Raw genomic sequence first — 21,283 nt, 5'->3', positions numbered from 1 at the left:
CCTGTGTGAGTTTGAAAAGGGAGGTGGGGGCAGCCCCGGTGGCTCAGCGGTTTAGCGTCGCCTGCAGCCCGGGGTGTGATCCTGGAGATTCGGGATCGAGTCCCACGTCGGGCTCCCTGCATGGAACCTGCTTCTCCCTCTGCCTGTGTCTCTGCCTCTCTCTCATGAATAAATAAAATCTTTTTAAAAAAATAAAATAAAAGGGAGATAGGGGGTACGGGTTGTTCTGATGGACAAGGACCGAGACTATTCAGGTGTGAGTTTTTAGGCTAGAACTAGATAGAATGTGACTAGAAGCCTGAATGCTGTTTTCCTGAGGCAGTTTATATACAGGCTTTAAAGGCCTAGCAGCCCGTCGGTAATACACAAATGTGGGCAATGGCTGGTAAATACCCCCACCACCAATGGTCGCTTCACAACGGTTCCAGCCAAGAGCGGACGGCAGGCTCAGGCCACCCGCGTCGTCCGCCGCAATGACCGCATCAGCGCGCTCACGTCCCGACTCCACCGAGGCAGTCCAAGCACCGCCGCGACGTCCCTCACGGCCCGGCCCCAATCCCGCCGCGCCGCGCCGCGCCGCGCCGCAGCCCCGCCCCCTCGCGCTCCCGGCGGAGCCCGCGCCACGCCCCAGGGGCGGGCCGATGCTGAACTGAGGCGGGCTGGCTCAGTACGGCGGAGGCAGCGGGGGAAGATGGCGGCGGCCGTTCCACAGCGGGCCTGGACCGTGGAGCAGCTGCGCAGCGAGCAACTACCCAAGAAGGACATTATCAAGTTTCTACAGGACCACGGTTCAGATTCGGTACCAGAGGCGGCGGGGCGGCCGGGCTGGTGCGGCTGAGGGACGCCTCACCCCCCCGGAGATTCCCGTACATTCTGTATTCCTCCGTGCCCCCGCCCTCGTCCTCTCGCGGCTGGTGGCCTGGAAGGCCGGAGAGGCCTCGCGTGTGGCGGGGAGCCGCGCTCTTGCCCTAGCTGGGCTGCCCCATCTGGGTGGGGGGAACAGCTTTACTGCTTGGGGCCGGCAAGCGGCGATTGCGTCATCAGAACCTCACTGGGACCCTTGAGTGAGGGTGGAAACTGTGGGAAAAAAAAAAAAAGAATAAAACCAGGAGATCCTGGGGGTTGGGACGGGTGCCCTTGCTCTGGGGACCGGGGTGAGGCCCCTGCAGGAGAGAGTAGGCCGTTAGGGGACTGGGAAGGCTTGTGAAGATTTTTGTGGGAACGGTCTGTGCGTTTTGCTTTTCTCGTCGATTACTAAATAATGAACACTAATGCGTGTAATTTTTTTTAAAAAAAAAAACGGTAGTTTGCAGTTTAACTTTTTAAAATATCGACTCTACGTGACCTTTTCACCTTTATACTTTCAGGGGAGTTACATGCGCCTTCAAGCGCACAGTATCTCCCATTGTTATAAACAAGACTAAGAAATGAATTTGACATTCTTTATCCTGTACGCCCTGCATTTTTCAGTATAGGCTCCATCTTAACCACCCGACTCTGGTCACAAGTGTTTTGGGGTTGTTTTGTTTTGTTTTGTTTTGTCAGACTTGACTTTTTTCCTTTCCGAAATTAAGAGCATTCATAACCTCTCTTAAGTTCCCGAACCACTGCAGAATTTCTGCAAGCTGGATCCTCCACTTTTGGGAGATAGAAACAGCAGTCTGAATGGTTTCTCTACAGCTTTTCATTTAAGTTCTAAACTTGAATTAGAAGAATTCTTTCTGGGTTCTTCTGTTAGGATCGTAGTTAATTTTCATTTTGAGGTGTCTTTAAGAGGTAGTTACTCTCAAGCATCCAGTTCTATACACCTAGACATCAGCAAATATTTATACAACACCTATAGCAAGAACTATGCTCAGTATTAGGGGATACAGGATAAAAAGAAAGACCGCACCTCAGGTATTCCATTTTATACCATTTTAGTGGAATTACTTTCTCTTCAGTCAATTCATATTTTCAACAGGAACAATAGAGTAAACTAGGCATATCATTTGTTAACATTTAATGTCTTAATACTGTAGTTAATCAAATTCTTACAGAACAAATGATCCCAGTGTGAAATCTAATGTAAAACTGGCCCACCTGGGACAATTTCAAGAGACTTGAATTATCAATTTTTTTCAACATATTAATCTTTCAAGTGCATATTCTCCAGTATTCATTCACATTCCTAAACTTATATTTGACAGTCACCATCTTATTGATCATAAGATATGAAGGAGCTGTTGGTATTTTGGATATTTTTTTGGAATCTTGCTAAAGAAATCACAAGAGTGCTAAAAGCAAGTGATTACTTCCATTTAATCAAAATTACCTTTCAGCCTTTATCATTTAGAACATTTGTCTAATTGAGGGAGAGGAAAAGCAGAGGAGAAAAAAAAATACAGTAGTGATTTGTTAGAAAAGCTGTTTTATCAAAAAGATAGGTGCCAGGGGCCAGCTTTATGAAGATAACAAAAATGAGGAATCAAGGACCAGAAGGCAGAAAAGGAAGCAGAAAAAAATAAGAAGAAGACATTTTTCAAATCCCCACATTACATGATTTTGAGATGATGTTACATTTTGATAACTCGATATTTCAGAAGTAGTATTTTGGTGTCAATTTGCCAACTTGGTTTTAACTGTTTTTGCTGATTTTATTTAAGAGAAGTGGGATTCTGTTACTTTGAATTATGAAGTACATTGTTATTAGTCCTAACAACTAATATTTATTGAGTTCTCACCATGCAATAGACTGTAATATGAAAGGCATTAAATGGATTATTGTGTTTATCCTTAAAACCATTCTCTGAGATAGATGCTGTTATTATTCTTCCACTATGATATGGAAACTAAGTTTTTAGGAAAGCTTGTCCTTTGACTAAGATCAGATAGCTAGGATTTTGATTCAGGTGGTCTAACTCCTCAGCCCGCACACTTAACCACCATATATCCAGCATTTTGTAACAGTGCTTCCCAGTCTGTCAAGAATGGGTTACACATTTGTCAAGATAGCTATGCCTAACATGGTTAAAGGGTCCCATGGCCATGGCCAAGTAACATCCTGCCAGTACCAGCATCATCCAGTTACCAAAGTGTGCTTGCTATATAAATGTTCTGTGAGTTCTGTAATGGGAAGAGCATTAGTATGCAACAGTGTGACTCCTATGTAATATTATAGTTCCAGTCTTGTCAATAATCTTTATAGTGTATTTTTTAAATCTTCCTTCGATCTTTTTTGTTATGAAGTAGGGCAGAAAATATATTTATTTTTTCCATCAGTAGTAGTTTTATTAACGATACAATTGTTCACATAAGAGGTCATTTTCTAAAGTTTAGACCCTTATTACATGAGGGAGATTATTTTGACTAACCAGCTTTTTTTCCTTATAGTTTCTTGCAGAACATAAGTTATTAGGAAACATTAAAAATGTGGCCAAGACAGCTAACAAGGACCATTTGGTTACAGCCTACAACCATCTTTTTGAAAGTAAGGTGAGTATTATTACATCATATTACCAGAATATTGGTTTAGATATTTGTGTTTGAGAAAAGAACTTTTAAATTTATTTGCAGAATTTATTTAATTTTTTCCACCTGGAGTTTTTCCTAACTATAAGTGGACTATCAAATCTAGCAAAGCTAATCTGCAGTATAGCAGGATATTATGTTTTTGAAAGGAACCAAATTTTAAAAAATAATTCCCAGGATACCTTGGTGGCTCAGTAGGTTGAGCATCAGACTCTTGATTTCGGCTCAGGTGGTGATCTCAGGGTCTGGACATCAAACCCTGCACTGGGCTACCTGTTCTTTGGAGAATCTGCTTGAGACTCTTTTCCTCTGCCCCTCCCCACACTCGCATGTGTCTGTGCTCACTCTCTCTCAAAGAAATTTAAAAAAAATAGTAATTCCCTGTAGCTTAAATTAAAACAACAAAAGGGCTACCAAAAAGTTAAGACTCCAAAGTAAATTCTATTTCATTAATGAATTTTGAATCTTAGATTTAGGCTGAGCCTTTAGAAAACCAAATTTTTAAAAAATTCTCCAATATTTGTTCACTATGAAATAACTATCTTCCACAACAGAGTCTTTATTAAGGAATTATGTGATAGTATTCATATCTGAGTCTTGAGTTGGCCTTTCTAAATCTTTTTCCTTTTTAAGTATTTATTTATTCGTTTTAAAGAGAGAGAGCACAAGTGAGGGGAGACCGAGAGAATCCCAGACTCCCCATGAGCATGGAGCCCAACATGGGGCTGAATGCCAAGACCCTGAAGTCATGACCGTAGCTGAAACCAAGAGTCAAACACCCAATGCCACTGAGTTGTCCTTTCTAAAGATCCCTTTTGAGCATTTATATTATGAGATGCTTTGAGGTTCATAATTTGTTGATTAAAATGCTTAACATAAGATTTTTCCTTTGTTCTTAGTTTCCATTTATTTGTATTTGAGTTACATAGCCTATATTCAAATGCAGGTGTTCATTAAATTGAAAAGTTGAAAATCTAGATATCCCTTCTAGTCTTTAGCCTGTCCCGAATATGGTAAACATTAGAACATTTTCCTTGCAGCGTTTCAAAGGTACTGAAAGTATAAGTAAAGTGTCTGAGCAGGTGAAAAATGTGAAGCTTAATGAAGATAAACCCAAAGAAACCAAGTGTGAAGAGACTCTGGATGAGGTTTGTATGTAATATTATTTTATTTCTCATGTGAATTTGAGGAAAGTTTATAGCACTGATTTCTCATAATAAGGGGTGGTTGAGTATGACTACTTTGAGTGAGCCAAACACTGATTTGGGGTGTGTTATCTCCCTTAGGTGTACTGAATCAGGGAAGAAAAAAAAAGAAAAACATGTAAGAACCAGTGCTTTATGGTTAATAAGCTTTTTCTATAAAATACCTCTAGCTTTGTATTTTATATTTCCTCTATGTCTGACTAGAACTCCTGAGCTTCCAAAGCCATTTTAAGTCCTGCTTCTATAGCCAAGTTTGACTGAGTGAAAGCCGTTTCACTGTGATTATTTTTAGCTTTTTCTAATGTACATGGTATCCTTGGCAATAGAAATAGTCCAGGCTTGGCAACAGGGTGTGGAGTCTTCTGTCTCATCTTTCCCAACATAGGTCTTACATTTTGGTACAAAGGTTTGAAGAACTAGATAAAACCATTTCTGCAAAGGGACAGCCTCAGTAGAGCCAAGGACAGCAGTTAGAACAGCCACAAAAGAGCTAAATTGATAATAATCTTGCCCACTTCTGATAATATCTTGCTAATAACTAAGCTATAACTCCTTCCTAACAGTCTTAGTATCAGTGATAATAATTTGATTCTTTAGGTCTTATGAAGACATGTCACCTAATGATGAAGTACTATAGCATTTGGATATTTGTAGATAGAGTGTAAGTTCAAGTATACAATTATAGAAGTTTATATACCTAAAGCTAGTTAGTTCACAGGATACTCTCTTGGTTGAAAAACAGAATTTCATGTTCATGGATATATACACACAATAAAGCAATTTTGAGGTTTATCATGTCTAATATTATTTGATAAATGTTATATGTACTGGGAAGATATTCAGCAGCTACTAAGGTAAGTAAAGGTATAATAATTATTGAAGGATTGCAAAAGCAATTGGCAAAATAGTTTACCTTCCAGAAAATTACAATAAAAAGGTATGAGGCAGCAGATTGTGTATCATTATGAGGTTAAGAAAAAAAGAGTTATGGGGTGCCTGGGTGGCTCAGATGGTTGGGCATCTGCCTTCGGCTCAGATCATAATCTCCAAGTGCTGGGATCAACCCCCATGTCAGGCTTCCAGCTCAGCAGGGAGTCTGCTTCTTCCTCTCCCTCTTCCTCTTCACACATAAATAGTATGTGTGATAAACTGAAATGTAAATATCAGTAATAAACTGATACTTAAAGTACAGCAAAAAAAACCCTGCTTTTCTTACCTATATGAATTACCACCTATTAGCCTTTAGCATTCTTTAAAAAACTGATAATCCTGCTTTGTTTTAGGAAATATGCCTGTTAGAGTAATTTCTATAGATAATTCTGTTCCTCGTGTGAACTTACTTTCAAGTTCAGAAACAAATGGAGTATTACTATATTCGTTCTAATTGGATATAGTAAAAATATTTAGTAATGTCTAGTATTGGTGCTAAACAACTCAAATCTTTGGGGAAAAAAAAGTCACAATGCGTTATTTAATGCCTTATGATTTTATAGGAATTAAATAGTAATTATATTTCTAACCTTGGAAAGTAATAGGATTTATTTTATCATTTGTTGAATAACAATTTTGTCAAAAGAACATTGGTTTCCAAAGTAGCTAGAAGTTACTTGAAATTAAATTATAGAGGGACACCTGAGTGGCTCAGTGGTTGGGCGTCTGCCTTCGGCCCAGGGCATGATCCTGGAGTCCCAGGATAGAGTCCCACATCAGGCTCCCTGCATGGAGCCTGCTTCTCTCTCTGCCTCTGTCTCTGCCTCTGTGTGTATCTCTCTTGAATGAATAAATCAAATATTAAAAAAAAAAAAAAGAAATTAAATTATAGATAGGCTACTTACTAATATTCTCACCACAGACAACAATTAGATGAATTTTTTTAACTCAGAGGTGAACCAGAGGCAACAGAGTTAACCAAATCTGTGAAACTCTGTGCCGAGACTTGGTTCACAGTTGGCTGTATAAGAATTCTCTTTGTCGTCCACCATAGAAGGATGTGAGTTACTAACTCTATGTATTGTTTTTGTTTGTTTTTAGGGTCCACCAAAATATACAAAATCTGTCCTTAAAAAAGGAGATAAAACCAACTTTCCCAAAAAGGGAGATGTTGTTCACTGCTGGTATACAGGAACACTACAGGATGGGACTGTTTTTGATACTAATATTCAAACCAGTAAGTGTAAATGTAATCCTATCTTTTTAGCTTTAAGGCATTGCAAAATATTTGTGTGGTACATGAACAGTTGGTTATACCTTTCTCTTGGCTGTCAATTTTTTCCAAAAGTCCTTTGCACCTGTGATTATTGGCCGGGGGGAATAAATCTTGGTTGTTGGGAAGCCAAAAAAAAAAAGCTTAGTCTAAACTTCGTTAATGTCCTATAGTTGAGGCTTTTGTATTTAACATAAAAGGCAGAATAGTGTGGTGTTTTAGTAGTGTAAACATAGGTCTTTACCCTCTTCCTGCTTTGGGGACCATAACTATTTTTACATACAGAATTGTCTTGATGAGTTAACTTTCTGAATTTTTATTTCTTTTCAAATGCATAATATGGTAAGTTCTAAAATCAGTTTAAAGACAAATCACTGTTTTTCCACTGGAACTTAATTTCATCATGCATTATAAGGAAAATTTGTTTTACAGGTTCAAAGAAGAAGAAAAATGCCAAGCCTTTAAGTTTTAAGGTTGGAATAGGCAAAGTTATCCGAGGAGTAAGTAAAAAATGGCAATGAATCAATAGATATTCTGGTACATGCTGTATCTGCTATGGTATCATAAGTAGGATTTGGGATATGATGAAAACATTTGTCTTTGGATTCTGACAAATCAGGTGCTATCACTGTTAACTGATCTGACACAAGTTTTCTGGGTTTCAGATATGGACAACAGTACATTCTTCCTCAGGGTTGCTAAACAATTAAATGAGCATGACTACAGTATATAATGTAATAGAGGCTCAAATATTTTCTTCATGCCTACCCCTCTTTATTTTTTCATCATAAAGTAATTCATCAGAAAGTTTGGCTTTCTAAATTTATGTTTTAAGATTTTTTTTTTTTAATTTTTATTTACTTATGATAGAGAGAGAGAGGCAGAGACATAGGCAGAGGGAGAAGCAGGCTCCATGCACCGGGAGCCTGATGTGGAATTCGATCCCGGGTCTCCAGGATCGCGCCCTGGGCCAAAGGCAGGCGCCAAACCGCTGCACCAACCAGAGATCCCTGTTTTAAGATTCTTAAAAAATGTCACATAGTTGTTTTATCACTTACACACAATTGAGAAAGGTAAAAGATCCATTTCACTGCAGTACCTTATAGAAGCAGAAGTTTGTTCTGGGCCTTTTCACTTCTCACAACCAAGGTTCAAAAACCAGAAAAACTTTTCACACATAAGCATGCTTTTTTACCTGCCTTTACATGTGAGAGATAATAGAAGGGAACTTTGAGAAAAGGGGAAGGTAGGATTGAGCTGTACTGACCAATGCAGTGTACAAGAGTATGTAATAGAGCACTGAACAAAGCTGTTTTTGTAGGGCCTATTGTTATTAAAAGGTCTTTATTCACAGCATCAAACATTATAACTGAAATGCCTGTTAAATGCACTTATGAGAACCCTCGGTGTTCTTTATACTTGGGCAAGTTCTAAAATACGGAACATATCCACAGCCCAAAATAGCATATAAAACATCTTGAAACCAAAGGTTTAACTAAAAATAACCTTAACTGCTACCTGATTATACCAAGGTGATCAATTTTTTTATTTCTAGGACTAATTTGCTTACATATTTCTTCTAGTAAACCATATTCTTAATTTCCATTATATAACAGGTCTGTCCCTTGAGCTTTATGTGACTGAACATTTCAACAGAGTATATGATATTAGTCATATATTTATCTTTGCATCCTGTTGGTTTAACTGTTTTTGGTAACTGGCTTTAAGATCCAGAGCATCTGGCTGGCCTAGTTGGTAAAGCACGTGACTCGATCTTGGGGTTGAGTTTGAGGCCCACACTGGGGGGGAAAGAGTCTACTTAAAAAAAAAAAAAAAATTATACAAGATCCAAATTTGGACAAACTGGAATGGCAACCTAGAAACCTGTTATTATTTCTTTGAATACTCTTACCCCTAATGTTGTAACATGTAGTTTATCTTATATGCCACCATGACTCCAAAATCTAGCAAACTTAAGATGATTCTAGAGTAAGTACTTACTAGTTTATCCTTATAATATAAATTCAGAAGTTTGCGCTAGGATATAACAAGTATAGCAAATTTTTTATGATAGTACTAATAACTGGTTTCTGTAAAGTATGACAGCTAACATTTACAAAAAGTACTTTCACATTGTACCATTTAAAGAGTGTATTACACAAAAAAATAACTTTTTTTTTAATTGAGGTAATAAAGGAACAAAGATTCAATCAAGGACATTATGAAATCCAGTAACAATGCTTTTTGGTATATTCAGTCTTCTAGTTTTTCATGTATTTTTTGCAAATTATCATTAGTTTTTATTGCATGTTCTTGCCTTTAGTGGGATGAAGCACTCTTAACTATGAGTAAAGGAGAAAAGGCTCGACTAGAGATTGAACCAGAATGGGCTTATGGAAAGAAAGGACAGCCTGATGCCAAGTATCCTTTTTTTCCTTTGTGAGTAAAGAAAAAACACGAAGAAAGGCCACTTGAATATATATAAAAGATATGTTGTCTAGGTTAACTTTCAGATTAGGAATCCTGTCCATACTAGTATTCCTGTGTCAACAGCTCCAATATAGACAGTAGTTAATATTTTTTATTGGCACAAAGTATGCCAAACTTGAGCTAGAATAGAATCTACCATTTTTCCTCTTGGAACTCAGGTTTTCCATTTTTGAGAGCTAAACTGTGAGGTTTTAAGATTCCATCTTTGAAAAGCAGTTGTTACTGTATGAAGGATTTACTTCAAGGAACTAAGATGTCCAATACAAACAACTGAAGCAAACAAGTATGACTTATAGTAATTTTATGCTACAGTATAATTTCAGGCAATTAAATGGGTACTCAGAGATTAGAAATGGAGGACATGTTGGGGATTACCAGTTTTGAAGGAGAGAGACCATAGGTCCAACATAGTGGAAGGCATCTGTGATTACTGTTAATGACAGTACTTTTCTAATAGGCCCAGTTTGAAACTTTTTTTAAAAAAACACACCTCCTGACCATGTCTACCAGAACAATCCAATAACTAAGTGAGAAGTAATTTTTTCAGTTGTTGGTTCCATTCCCACTGGACTAGTTGGATCAGTTAAAGTAACTTTTTAAAAATTTGGAAGCCCTCTCCAATCTTACCAGTTAAGATTATTTGGGAATATAATAGCCCTCTTCTAAACCTATCAAAATTAGATGGCTCAACTACAGCTCCCTCTCTCTTGTGAACTATGTCAAGACCAATCAGATAAAAACCACACTTCTCTGAACTCAGCACCTTAAAATTCACAGCAAATATCAGGTACTACACCTCAAATGATAACTTTGATTTAATGTAATTTATACACTCAACTAGATCGAAATCGCCTTTATTTTCTTAAGCATGGACTAGCAATCTTCATTAGGTGGTAGCTAATTTGGGAATACTAGGAAAAGAAGATCCTTGTTCAAGCTCAACCGATCTAGTCAACCTATACTGATAGGTTATGATCCCCATTCACAAAGATACTTTTAGGAACCACTAGGCACCTCACTCAGTCATAAAGCCCTTCCCTTTGGGGTTAATACCCAATTTCCATATATAATTCTAATTTTAGACTGAGGTTATTGGGAGTGAAGGAAGAAATTATTTTTATCAAATTTACCTTGACTACTTCAATAGAATTCCACCAAATGCAAAACTCATTTTTGAAGTGGAATTAGTGGATATTGATTGAAATAGCAATGCTTCAGATATAAAGACATTAGCAACAATAAAACATGGCCTTGAAGAAACTTATGTAACTAGAGCTGGTTACTATTGTAAGGGGAGAGTCAACTGGAAAATTCAAGAACTCAGATATTGTTTACCCAATCCCCAACTTTTAATATATGTAATCCATCATAATTCCTTAAAGTTTGAGATATTTTACTACAGCTGTGTAAAATATTAGTTAAGGTGAAGTGACTTTCCTTTTACCTCATGTTGTAAACTAAAAGGCTCAATAAAAACGTATTCAGTGTCTTGATTTGTTTGGTGTTAATATATAAATGTTCTGAGGTTAACCAGGATTAACCAGAACTAAGACTTCATCAGAAGAGGGACTTAAAAGCAAAATTGTCTAGAGAGCTTTGCCAGGGGCACTCTTAAAATCTTTTTTTTTTTTTTTTTTTAAAGACTTTCTAAGGGGGCACCTGGGTGGCTCAGTGGGTTAAGTGTCTGCCTTTCGCTCAGGGTCTTGGGGACCAAGTCCCAGGTCGGGCTCCTGGCTCAGCAGAGAGCCTACTTCTCCCTCAAATCCCCCTGCTCATGCTCTCTCTTGTATCTTTCTATCTCAAATACATAACATCGTAAAGCTTTTTTCTAAAGCTTTAGAAGCTCTTTAATATTTTATTTATTTTAAAAAGAGACCACACACACAGGTTGGGGGGGCAGGAAGAAGAAACAATCTTAAGCAAACTCCCCACTGAGCACAAAGCCTCATGTGGGGCTCCATCTCACTACTCTGAGATAGCAACATGAGTCGAAACCAAGAGTTGGACGCTCAACCAACTGAGCCGCACCCAGGCGCCCCTCCTCTTTAAAAAATCTTTAAATGTTTCTGTATAATGAGAAAACAAGCACAGAAACTGAGGAAGCAAAAAGCTAAATGGTCTAATCCTGGCAAGAAGATAACTAAGTTCAAAAAAAGTATACTTAAACCAATAAACCACTAATCATGATTAATAAAGTTGATATTGTTAGGTGATCCACCTCCTCCCCCCCCCAATAAATTCATAACAATTCATTGAGGAATCTTCAGTTTTATTACAAAAATGAAGATGATCAGTTTGATCAAAATGAAAGCTTGCTCACAAGTTTTACATGAATATTCTAAATACAAAGTCTCCTGAAACAGCATACTTTTGATATGATTTTCATTTTTTAAAAGGGATGCAAACATTCCTTTTCATTTATAATCTCTATCCCAAGACATAGTATTTAATAGTGTATCTTTTCTGCAGTTAGATCCAAATTCACAAGGATAATTGAAACAGACAAAACCTTGTCATCAAAGTTTAAAAATCCATTTTTTTTTACAGAGGTAAATCCTTAATAACCAGCCCTTATGTATTTTCAGAATCTTGTACTACACTGACATGATTTACAGTCAGTTATTTTTTTCCTACCCCTTAAGGCTACAAAACTCTGTTGCAAATGCATTGCAAAAGAATTCTAGACCACTTAATGCAAAAATCAAAAAAATAGTTCTCCAATAAAAAGTAAATTTTATAAATGGTAGGAAATAGTATCTGTGGTAAGCTAATAAGTGACATTTCTTCCCCTATTACTAAACAAATCATGTTACACAGAAACAGGAAGACAAGTTATCAAATACAACAAGCTTATGCTATGTTTACATCCCTCATTAAAAAAAAATAATTTCATATCTTTCACAAATTCCATCTGATACATTTTCTCATCAGGTTGGAGGGGGAGGGTAATACTGTCCATAATTCCAAGGATTCTGATAATTGTACTGAAAGGAAAAAGCACACATGTTAGCATGCTAGAACTGGCTGAATTCTATTTATAAAAGTAATTAAAGAGGATATGTTTAAGAAAACAAGCATGTGTTCACTGCTAAAATTCTAAGACTTAACCACAAAAGACAATTATACAGTCTGGAATAGAAGTAGTTGTTTTAAAAAAAAAAAAACTATCCTAATTTATGCTTTTCTAATAACATCTATGCACAAAGAATTCAATTATGTGAACTCACTTGATACCAGGCACTATAATTATATGCAGCTTGATTTGCCTGTAAATCACCATCAATCATCTGTGTAGATGATGAACTTGTATCTTCTGTGTGAGCTTTCTTTTCCTCTGGTTCTTCTGATCTAAATAAAAGGACAAAAAAGAAACTTTCAAAATTCCAACAGGTAAGTACTTTTAAAACAAATGGGTGAATGTGTACATTTGTATCTATGTACATTTGTTTTAGTAAAGTTCTTAATCACTCAAGTTTTGTATGATTTTTTTTTCAAATCGTGAATATAAACTATTTAAATTACCATAATATGAAATGAAATGTCTTTTAAGCATCCCTTCCCAATTCAAGGAGTTACATACCCATTTTCTGCTTTCCTTTTTAAAGAATCCTGTTCTTTTAGAAGTGTTTGATGTTCATCATAAGCATTCAGAAGCCTGAAAGGAAAAAAAATCCTCTAGAATATACAAAAATCAAATTGTTAAATTCATAAAGTTTTAGACTTATTTCCACTTGGAAATAAAAATATGTTGCGATGAACATTGATTTTTTTTTTTTTTTTTTTTGGTGAGATGAACCAGTAAGCAAACCTCCCAGCTAGCTACCTTTTCAATGTATTTCCTTTGGGAAACCACTACTCTGCACTTTCCTTCTCAGTCCATGTGATTCAAAATGAGGCTTCAGGGGTTCAGGACTGGCCAGTACTATATACCCTGACCAAGAACTGGTTCAGCGTGAGCCTATGACCCAAACCAAAACGTTTAGTCGGTCCTGGGATTTTTGAGCTACTAGAAAATGCCTGTTCTCCATACTACAGTTGGCTGAAGCTGATGGGATATTGGTCAAGAGCTATCTTTGGGATCATTTCTAACACATGTGGAACACCTGCCTAGGAAATTATTATATAACTAAGATAGTGACCTTGAGAATGTGTTTTTGTCCATTGCAAAGGAGTCCTGACCATTTTGTAATTTACATATTTTTGAGATCTAATTTAACAATGCTTATTAAAGATCCTTGATATCAGGATAAAATATATTTAAACTTTGGCCATATGATAAACTGAATTAAAACTAATACAAAACTACAATATAAAAAAAAAAACTACAATTTAACTGTTATCACTGATTAAAAAGATAATTTTCAGGAGGCACCTGCGTGACACAGTTGGTTAAGCATCCAATTCGTGGTTTCAGCTCAGGTCATGCTCTCTGGGTTGTAAGATCAAGCCATGTGTCGGGATGTGTGCTCAGCACAGAGTCTGCTTAAGACTCTCTCCCCTTCCCTCTGCCCCTCTCCCCTGCATGCTCTCTTTCTCAAATAAATAAATCTTTTTTTTTTAAGATAACTTATTAAATAAAAACATTCTAACATGATATGTGTATTAAGTCTCACCTGGAACTCAGAACTTCAAAAACGATGTCACTTGAAGCCAAACTGACTGTAATATCCTAAAGATTGTTTTCCTTTTACCATTTTCTGAAATATTTTTTTATAAAGACAAATGGCCTTATTTTTAAGGTAATCATAAACTTGAACACAGATAATTAACATTTCTGAGGAATGACCATTAACACTTTACATGCATATACAACTTCCCTGAGCAGCCTGCATACATACACATCTAATAACAACCAGTAACTCTATTCCAAAATGTTCAAGACACTATAAAATTGTTAATACCAGCAATCTCTGGTTAAAGTGTTTACTCATCAAGCACTTTAAATGTACTAATTTTTTTAAGGCTTTTAACAACCTGTGCATTAGGTGATGAGAGATTCAATCATAACATGAGAAAATTTGAAAACTGAGAAATACACAAATAGTGGCACAGTAAAGATTTAAGCATGTATTTGTCTGAATTAAACCAATTCTTACCAATACATTATACTGCTACCTTAACTTCTAAGCTCATTTATTTTTCAATCAATTCTTTTCAAAATCTCAACTATAAAAATCTTTAAAACCGGATACGCAGAACCTCTGTATTTTGAGGGGCCTAACTGGCATCTTTGTGTTATGACTCAGATTTGTCCACATATTACTGCCAAATTTAACTATGTCATTTAATTTCAGTCAAAACTCGAATAGCTTCCTACCGTCAGTTGTGGTACTGCATGTGCTCCAACCCAGCCTAGTGTTCAATGCATAGCACAACCAACTTCATACTCATTACTTCAAAACCCCTCCATTAACCAGATGTTACTTTTAAATGAACTTTAACTTCCACCATTTTATCCTCTGTCAGAATCCAGTAACTAAATGAAGCCTCATCTCCTCTGCGAAGGATGACAAATCCATTCTGATCCACAGAAATCACAGCCTTAACAGTACCACCTCATATACCTATTTCCTCTGATCATCAAACCACCCAACTAGACTAAAACCTAGAATTAAATTCCCATTTCTTTTGTGTACTTTTTCAGTACAAAACAAAGACACTAAATATACAGCCCAGGTGGTTAGAAGCACAGACTCTGAAGCAAATTCTAATCCCAGTTGCACAATGTAATAAGAGCTAACTGACCTTGGAAAAACTTCTAATCTCTTTAAGCCTCTCTTCATCTATTAAAAGAACAATACCAACAAACAACAAAACAGTATCTATACTTTCATTAGACTGTTCCATATTTTACACTAGATAATTCATATAACAGATTTAATATGTCAAGCACATATATACAATTGTATTAAAAATTATGTTAAAATGTTTTTTAGTTTAACTAAAATTTTACTCAGCCATCAAAAATGTATACAAACATATGTAAAACAGCCACATAAATAATCCTCATTTTATCAAGAACTGTTTTCAATGGAAATCACTCTATAATAGGGTATTTAGAAAAGATAGAAGAACTGGGATAAGTTGCCTACTAGAATCAGTTAAGAATGAAACAGCAGCAATACTCTAATCAATACTTCTATTTTGCAAAAATAAATCATAAGCTTTTTTCCCAAATGCCCTAGAGTAAAATCCTTCTGCTACCTTCAACTTTCAGCTTCTTAAAATGTATGAAAATGAGTTCATTAGGCATGATTTGTGCAACCAGATCTATTTTCTCTGATCAGAAATAAAACAGCATCCCTATCTCTGATTAATCCCATCCACTTTTCATGGCCTATATATACTGTTTGTGTTTTAGGGTTCAATCCTTGATCCATTTCTTTTTTTCATGGAATTACTGCTTCCTGCCATCTCTCATTGTTTACATTACCATGCTAAAATTTTGAAAACAATTTTGAAGGAAACACAAACTATATATCCTGTTAAACACATACATATTTGCAAAATTGAATTACCCCCCATATATTTAAGGAAAAAATAACCTAGACACACATCTTAAATTTAACAATATATTAATTTGTACTAATCATCAAACTCTCATCGAAAATTATCAATGCTCATTTACTATACAAATAGATAATATATAATTAAGATCTTACTTATTAACATCTGAACCAAAATCTTCAAGAAACTCCACTTTTCTCTGAGAAAATGTAATTCTCATTTTAATAGGTAATGAACCATGTATAGCTTTGTCAAAACAATTTAGGATATTTTCTTCATTTTGTTTGAGGTCACCACTATATTCCATTTCAAGTAAATTGAGGTATAACTTTGTATTTTCCTGTGTAAAAAGCAGTATCAATTAATAATATTTCTAAGATACTTTAATTAGAATATATACTTAAAATGTCTTCATTTTAATGTCTAAATTTGAAAAGAAAATCATATTAAAATGTAACACACTAAACGTTTTGAGCATACATCAAAACAGGTGAAAAAAACATTAGCACATTGATAAGTAAGGACATCATCCTAGTATCTCCCAAACAATGCAAACTGTTAAATACCTGTAAGTTAAAAGCCTATATCCTATCTTGGGTTTAATGAGCCTTGGCCTACCAGGCCAAATATAAAAGAAGCATCAAAAAATGGTTTCTACAGTTCCCAGTAATTTAGATTTTTACAACTATAATCATCTTAAACTGCAGCTGGAAACACACTGTTACAAACCTGTGTCTTGGGTGACTGGGTGATGGGCACTGAGGGGGGCACTTGATGGGATGAGCAACGGGTGATATGCTATATGTTGGCAAACTGAACTTCAATCAAAAAATAATAAATAAATAAATAAATAAATAAATAAATAAATAAATAAATAAGCCTGTGTCTTAGCCCTGGCATTAGCTTAAAATCTAAAAAAGTGAAAAATATAAAAAACACTGGCTTTAATCGACTAATAAAGTGAAATATTTTGGAGGAGGAGAATCTCATTGTTATAGTTGTTTATAAGGTATTCTCTCTCCCATGCTCTCTACCTACAATAATCAGTAAATTTGCTATAAAATTTCTCAACATGAGGGAAATATAAAGTGTCACAATGTCTGCAACACTTTTTAATCCAATAATCTTAATTTTCTCAACCTTTTAATTCAAAACATTTCTTTTCAAAACATTTTTAAACAATGGCAACATCAGTTTAGAGGGACTGCTGTCTTCATGTAGTAATAAAATATATTACATACAGAGCAAATCTTTCATCATAGTTGCCAAAATGAGAAAACAAACAACGGCCATTGTTTTGTTTTGTTTATGGAAGATATTCTAAAATACGAATACTTACTTTGTCTCTTTCGATTGCTTCCAAAAGCACCTTTCTTGATTTGGGAAGGTTTTTTTGTATTTTAAAAAGATGTCGGGCTAGTTTGATAGCATAAAATGATGATTCATTATTTGATTTGGCATTCTTAATGGCATCCTGAAGCAAATGTTCAGCTTCTTCCATATTTCCGTGCCGTCGTTCTAAACTTACTCTTCTCAAACGAACCATTGCCAATCCTAGAACACATTCTTCAAATGTTCTCAAGATATTCCTGGCTTCATTAATATTACCTAGAAATGTTAATTAAATGTTTATGCTTTTGTTTAAATCTCTGAGATATCCTTTATGCAGCAAGGTACTGGCAAATGACAGTCCACAGGCTAAATTCAGCCCTCTGCCTGTTTTTTTATTTAAAACTGAAAACAGCCACGCTCATTTGTTTATTATCTACAGATGCTTTGGGGATATAATGGCAGAGTCATCAGAAAAGAGAGCAATGGCCTGTAAAGCCTAAAGAATTTACTATCTGGCCCTTTACAGAAAAAAGCTTATTGACCTCTGCTTTACACCATCCCAAGACTCAACTCCTTTAACTTTATCCTGAAGTAACTTAAAATCCAAAAAATATCAACTGAGTTTCCTCATTCTTACCCTGCTGTTCCTCAAAAGCTGCCCAAAGCATATGCACCATGGGTTTCTTTGGGAGATGGATAGTGCAAGCTCTGCTGAAGACATGCCTCACTCCTTCAATGCTATGGTTTTCCATGTACTTGGCATACTACATACAGAAACAGAGGAAATACTGAATAATTTACAGTTGAACAAGCCATTAAATATGTGACAGAACGATAAAATTCTATTTGTAAACCCATTCAGCACCTTTATTGAACCACTAGACTAGTTTCTGTAAGGAAGGACGAAGAGAGGCAACGAGGTTGGCATATGCAGCAGTCAAATCTGGTTGCAAGCAGACCATCTCCTAATGCAACAGATATAGTTATATGAACAACATTCAACAGAAGTACAAAAAAGGTTAGTCACTAGATCAATGTTTATAATATGTTCAAGTTTCAGAGCATCTAATTTTCTTACCTTAATCCAAAACTCCTCATAGAGGGCACATGATATGACACATCTTTCAAAGAGAACCACAACTCGTTCATGAGTCCCATTTTCAATTTCAAATTCTAAGTATTCTTTCCAGTTTTTCAGTTGTGCCTTTTCCAATGGTTTCACGTGAAAATAAGGTCTTTTAATCTGTAATAAAAGTACGATAGGAAAAAAAAAAGTATGACATAGGAATGAAAGTAAATCAATACCAATACCAGAAAATGCATGAACATATAACAATACAAATTATCTAAATTATGTGTGTAATTATGGTGAGCCAAAAAATTTTAATCACCATATTTCATGGCAAAACTTTTAAAATTAAAATTTTTAAGGCTTTACAAACTGAAGAAATAGAATGTATTTTCCATTTATTTAGTAACTGTAATGGCACTACAAAATTTCCTTTATGTTGAGGAAATTTTTTCCTTTGTTGAGTATTTTAAAACTGAACAATTATACTATATTACAGGTAGCAGACCAGTAGTTGCCTAGCACTAGGAGTGGGGTGAGGGTTACCAAATGAAAAGGGGCCAAAGGAACTTTCTGAGATAACAGACTACTTCCATATCCTGATTGCTGTGATGCACTGTAATGTGCATATACATGTCAAACCGCATAGCCAGTCACAAAAATACCACATACTATAATAATTTCACTCATATGAAAGGCCAGAACAGGAAAATCTATAGAAAGAGAAAGGTTGGTGCTACCTTAGGACTGGGAATGAGAGGTAGAACAGACAGGTGAGGGAGTAGAGGAATGACAGCTAAAAGGTAAGGGGTTTCTTTGTAAGGTGATAATGTTCCAAAATGGACCATAGTGATGGCTGTATGTATCTGTGAATACACTAAAAACTACTGAAATTGTATACTTTAAATGGGTAAACTATATGGTAAGTGAATTCTTTCTCAATAAAGCTGTTTAAAAAACAAATTAAGAACTAGAATCTGAGGGAAACCCTCATTTTACTACAGTATTTTACATCTAAAATGGGTGCATCTGTTGTACATAAAGTATGAACTCAAGTTGATTTTAAAAACTGACGACTGTAATAAAATGTTCAGATTAAATAGGTATATTCCAACTCAAGTAAATCTGAATTCATTCTATAAGATTCTAAAACTGACAATGGAAAAATGATAAAATTGATTATGGGAAATTAATAATGCTAGAGGTAAATGGGGCAAAAATCTTAAGTTACTACTTGAACAAAAAAAAGTAGTAGAGACATTATTCAAAACTGAAAGAAAAATACATTATTCCTATCTTTATATTTTGAAGCCTATTACAAAACAAAAACACTTACACCTTCTTCAAATGTCCACCTTTTACTAACTTCATGCTCATTATAATTAAACATTTCTTGATGAATTTCAATGATTCTATGTCTCATGTTTTCGATTTCTGTAATTAGCTTGGGAAGAAAAAAAAATTTAAATCACACAAGTTATATACTGAAATTTTTCATATTATTGCTTTCATTTAAGTATTATCCACATCTACTTTAAAATCTTAGAATAGTGTTAAGTTTTAAACTGTTAACAATTATGTGCAAAGTACAATTAACAATACTAAAATTTATAACAGAATTTCCTAATAAACCACTCTGTGTGTGTGTGTTTAATAGGGGACTAGTAGATCATCACACAGACAAAATGTCCCTTTTAAGGACATTTTTAAGGTATCTCTCATAGTAAAACAGATTCTCTTACCTTAAATCTGTATTTAAAACCACACTAAAGCTCAAGAATTCCCACTTGCCTTAATCAGAAACTAATTTTATATGAGCCACAAATCATCCAACACATGCAGTCAAGAAATACAAAGTCTAGTTTCTCATACACTGAAGGATTTTTCAGTAAGTCTGGTTACCTTTGCTGGATCAGTAATGTCTTCAATTCCCGATGGTAGATCATCACCAGGAGGACCATCATCACCACTATGTCCATTTACAGAAGCTAATTCCCTTCGCAGCTGAATAAACTGTTCGCCAGTTAGAAGATCTCTAGGCAAGTTATTCTGTACATGTTCTTTAAATCTAAAAGAAGCCAATAAAAATAAATGCCCTATATATGAAGCATAATTTTAGATCCCATGTTCAATTCCTACTACATATTTCTTTTCCAAAAAAAAACTCTGATTTAAAACACCAAAGTCTCCTTTTTTATAGTAAAAACCTACCACTTGATGAAACAATCTATAGACATCTTCATTTTCTTCATGCCTTTGCAGTAGAATGGAGAAGGCCTGGAGAGCATAAATTCAAATTCTAATTCTCTCCATTATTAGTTATTCAAATTGACCTAAAGGAAGTTTTTCCCTCTTTAAGTCTTAGTTTTCTCATGTGTAAAATGGCACAATACTATTTTGCAAAATGACTTTAAAATTAAATATAATGCCTATGTAAAATATAAATGATCATTTGTAAATGATCAACAAATGTTTGCAGTTCCTTCCCCACCTCCTAATTACTCCTTAATCTGTGTCTGTGCCAAACACTCCAAAGAAATTGCTCTAATTAAAGTCACCCAGGGCCTCTTACATGCAAAATTAAAATGGACACCTGTTTCATAGTACAGCCTATACCCTATGAATGTCCTCACTACTTAAGGCCTTTAGCCATGCTTTCTTTTTGGCACCTTCTTAAGCCTTGGCTCTGAGTTACATTTCTCTTGGTTTTCCTCCAAGCCTTTGACCAATCCTTGATCTCTGAGGATTCTCCCTTCCTATCAGTCTCTAAATGTTAGTACTGCCAAGGATTCCACTTAGCATTTTGTTCTCAACTATTTTCATTTCCTTCCCAACCCATCTAATTAATACAAAAATAATAAGCATACTATGATGACTCTCAAAACTTTAACTCAAGCCCATACGGTTTTCCTCAATTCTAAATTAGTCTATCCAATTGCCAAAACTCTGCACAAGGAAATAGGTTAA

General features: G+C 35.5%; 2 protein-coding genes and 1 non-coding gene across 7 annotated transcripts in view; 1 reads left to right on the top strand and 2 right to left on the bottom strand.

Annotated features, from left to right (window-relative positions):
• Nucleotides 1–636: 636 nt before the first annotated feature.
• Nucleotides 637–10,901, top strand: FKBP3 (FKBP prolyl isomerase 3). Of its 2 annotated transcripts, none has more exons than XM_038544620.1 (7): nucleotides 637–799; nucleotides 3,373–3,474; nucleotides 4,551–4,658; nucleotides 6,747–6,882; nucleotides 7,351–7,418; nucleotides 9,242–9,339; nucleotides 10,556–10,901. In XM_038544620.1, exons 1-7 carry the CDS (start codon nucleotides 692–694, stop codon nucleotides 10,608–10,610), a joined length of 675 nt encoding a protein of 224 aa, XP_038400548.1. In that variant the 5' UTR covers nucleotides 637–691; the 3' UTR covers nucleotides 10,611–10,901. The 2 variants fall into 2 exon arrangements, with proteins under 2 accessions (XP_038400548.1, XP_038400549.1); XM_038544621.1 differs by lacking the exon at nucleotides 637–799 and adding an exon at nucleotides 968–1,899.
• Nucleotides 10,902–11,656: 755 nt separating this feature from the next.
• Nucleotides 11,657–21,283, bottom strand: part of PRPF39 (pre-mRNA processing factor 39) — a 38,427-nt gene continuing 28,800 nt past the window's right edge. For all 4 annotated transcript variants that reach the window (XM_038544616.1, XM_038544617.1, XM_038544618.1 and 1 more), the window contains 9 exons: nucleotides 20,219–20,384; nucleotides 19,653–19,760; nucleotides 18,326–18,490; nucleotides 17,885–18,011; nucleotides 17,255–17,523; nucleotides 16,071–16,255; nucleotides 12,989–13,063; nucleotides 12,636–12,756; nucleotides 11,657–12,392 (listed from right to left, as the gene is read on the bottom strand). In XM_038544616.1, the coding sequence (XP_038400544.1) occupies nucleotides 12,336–12,392; nucleotides 12,636–12,756; nucleotides 12,989–13,063; nucleotides 16,071–16,255; nucleotides 17,255–17,523; nucleotides 17,885–18,011; nucleotides 18,326–18,490; nucleotides 19,653–19,760; nucleotides 20,219–20,384 (1,273 nt within the window). In that variant the 3' untranslated portion in view covers nucleotides 11,657–12,335. The remainder of the gene's footprint in view (nucleotides 12,393–12,635; nucleotides 12,757–12,988; nucleotides 13,064–16,070; nucleotides 16,256–17,254; nucleotides 17,524–17,884; nucleotides 18,012–18,325; nucleotides 18,491–19,652; nucleotides 19,761–20,218; nucleotides 20,385–21,283) is intronic.
• On the bottom strand, nucleotides 17,098–17,183 carry LOC119873141. The gene has a single exon (XR_005363932.1). It is a non-coding gene; the product is annotated as a small nucleolar RNA SNORD127 (small nucleolar RNA).

The sequence above is a fragment of the Canis lupus genome, chromosome 8 (genome assembly GCF_011100685.1).
Source record: "Canis lupus familiaris isolate Mischka breed German Shepherd chromosome 8, alternate assembly UU_Cfam_GSD_1.0, whole genome shotgun sequence".
In the NCBI taxonomy this organism is placed as follows: domain Eukaryota; kingdom Metazoa; phylum Chordata; class Mammalia; order Carnivora; family Canidae; genus Canis; species Canis lupus.
This window is presented reverse-complemented; position numbering and strand designations above follow the sequence as displayed.

Excerpts from the sequence above, each read along its gene's own strand:
- FKBP3 (XM_038544620.1), top strand. The coding sequence starts at position 692 with ATGGCGGCGGCCGTTCCACAGCGGGCCTGGACCGTGGAGCAGCTGCGC. Across the intron at positions 4,659-6,746 it reads GTGAAGAGACTCTGGATGAG|GGTCCACCAAAATATACAAA; the intron begins GTTTGTATGTAA and ends GTTTGTTTTTAG. Across the intron at positions 6,883-7,350 it reads TGATACTAATATTCAAACCA|GTTCAAAGAAGAAGAAAAAT; the intron begins GTAAGTGTAAAT and ends TTTGTTTTACAG.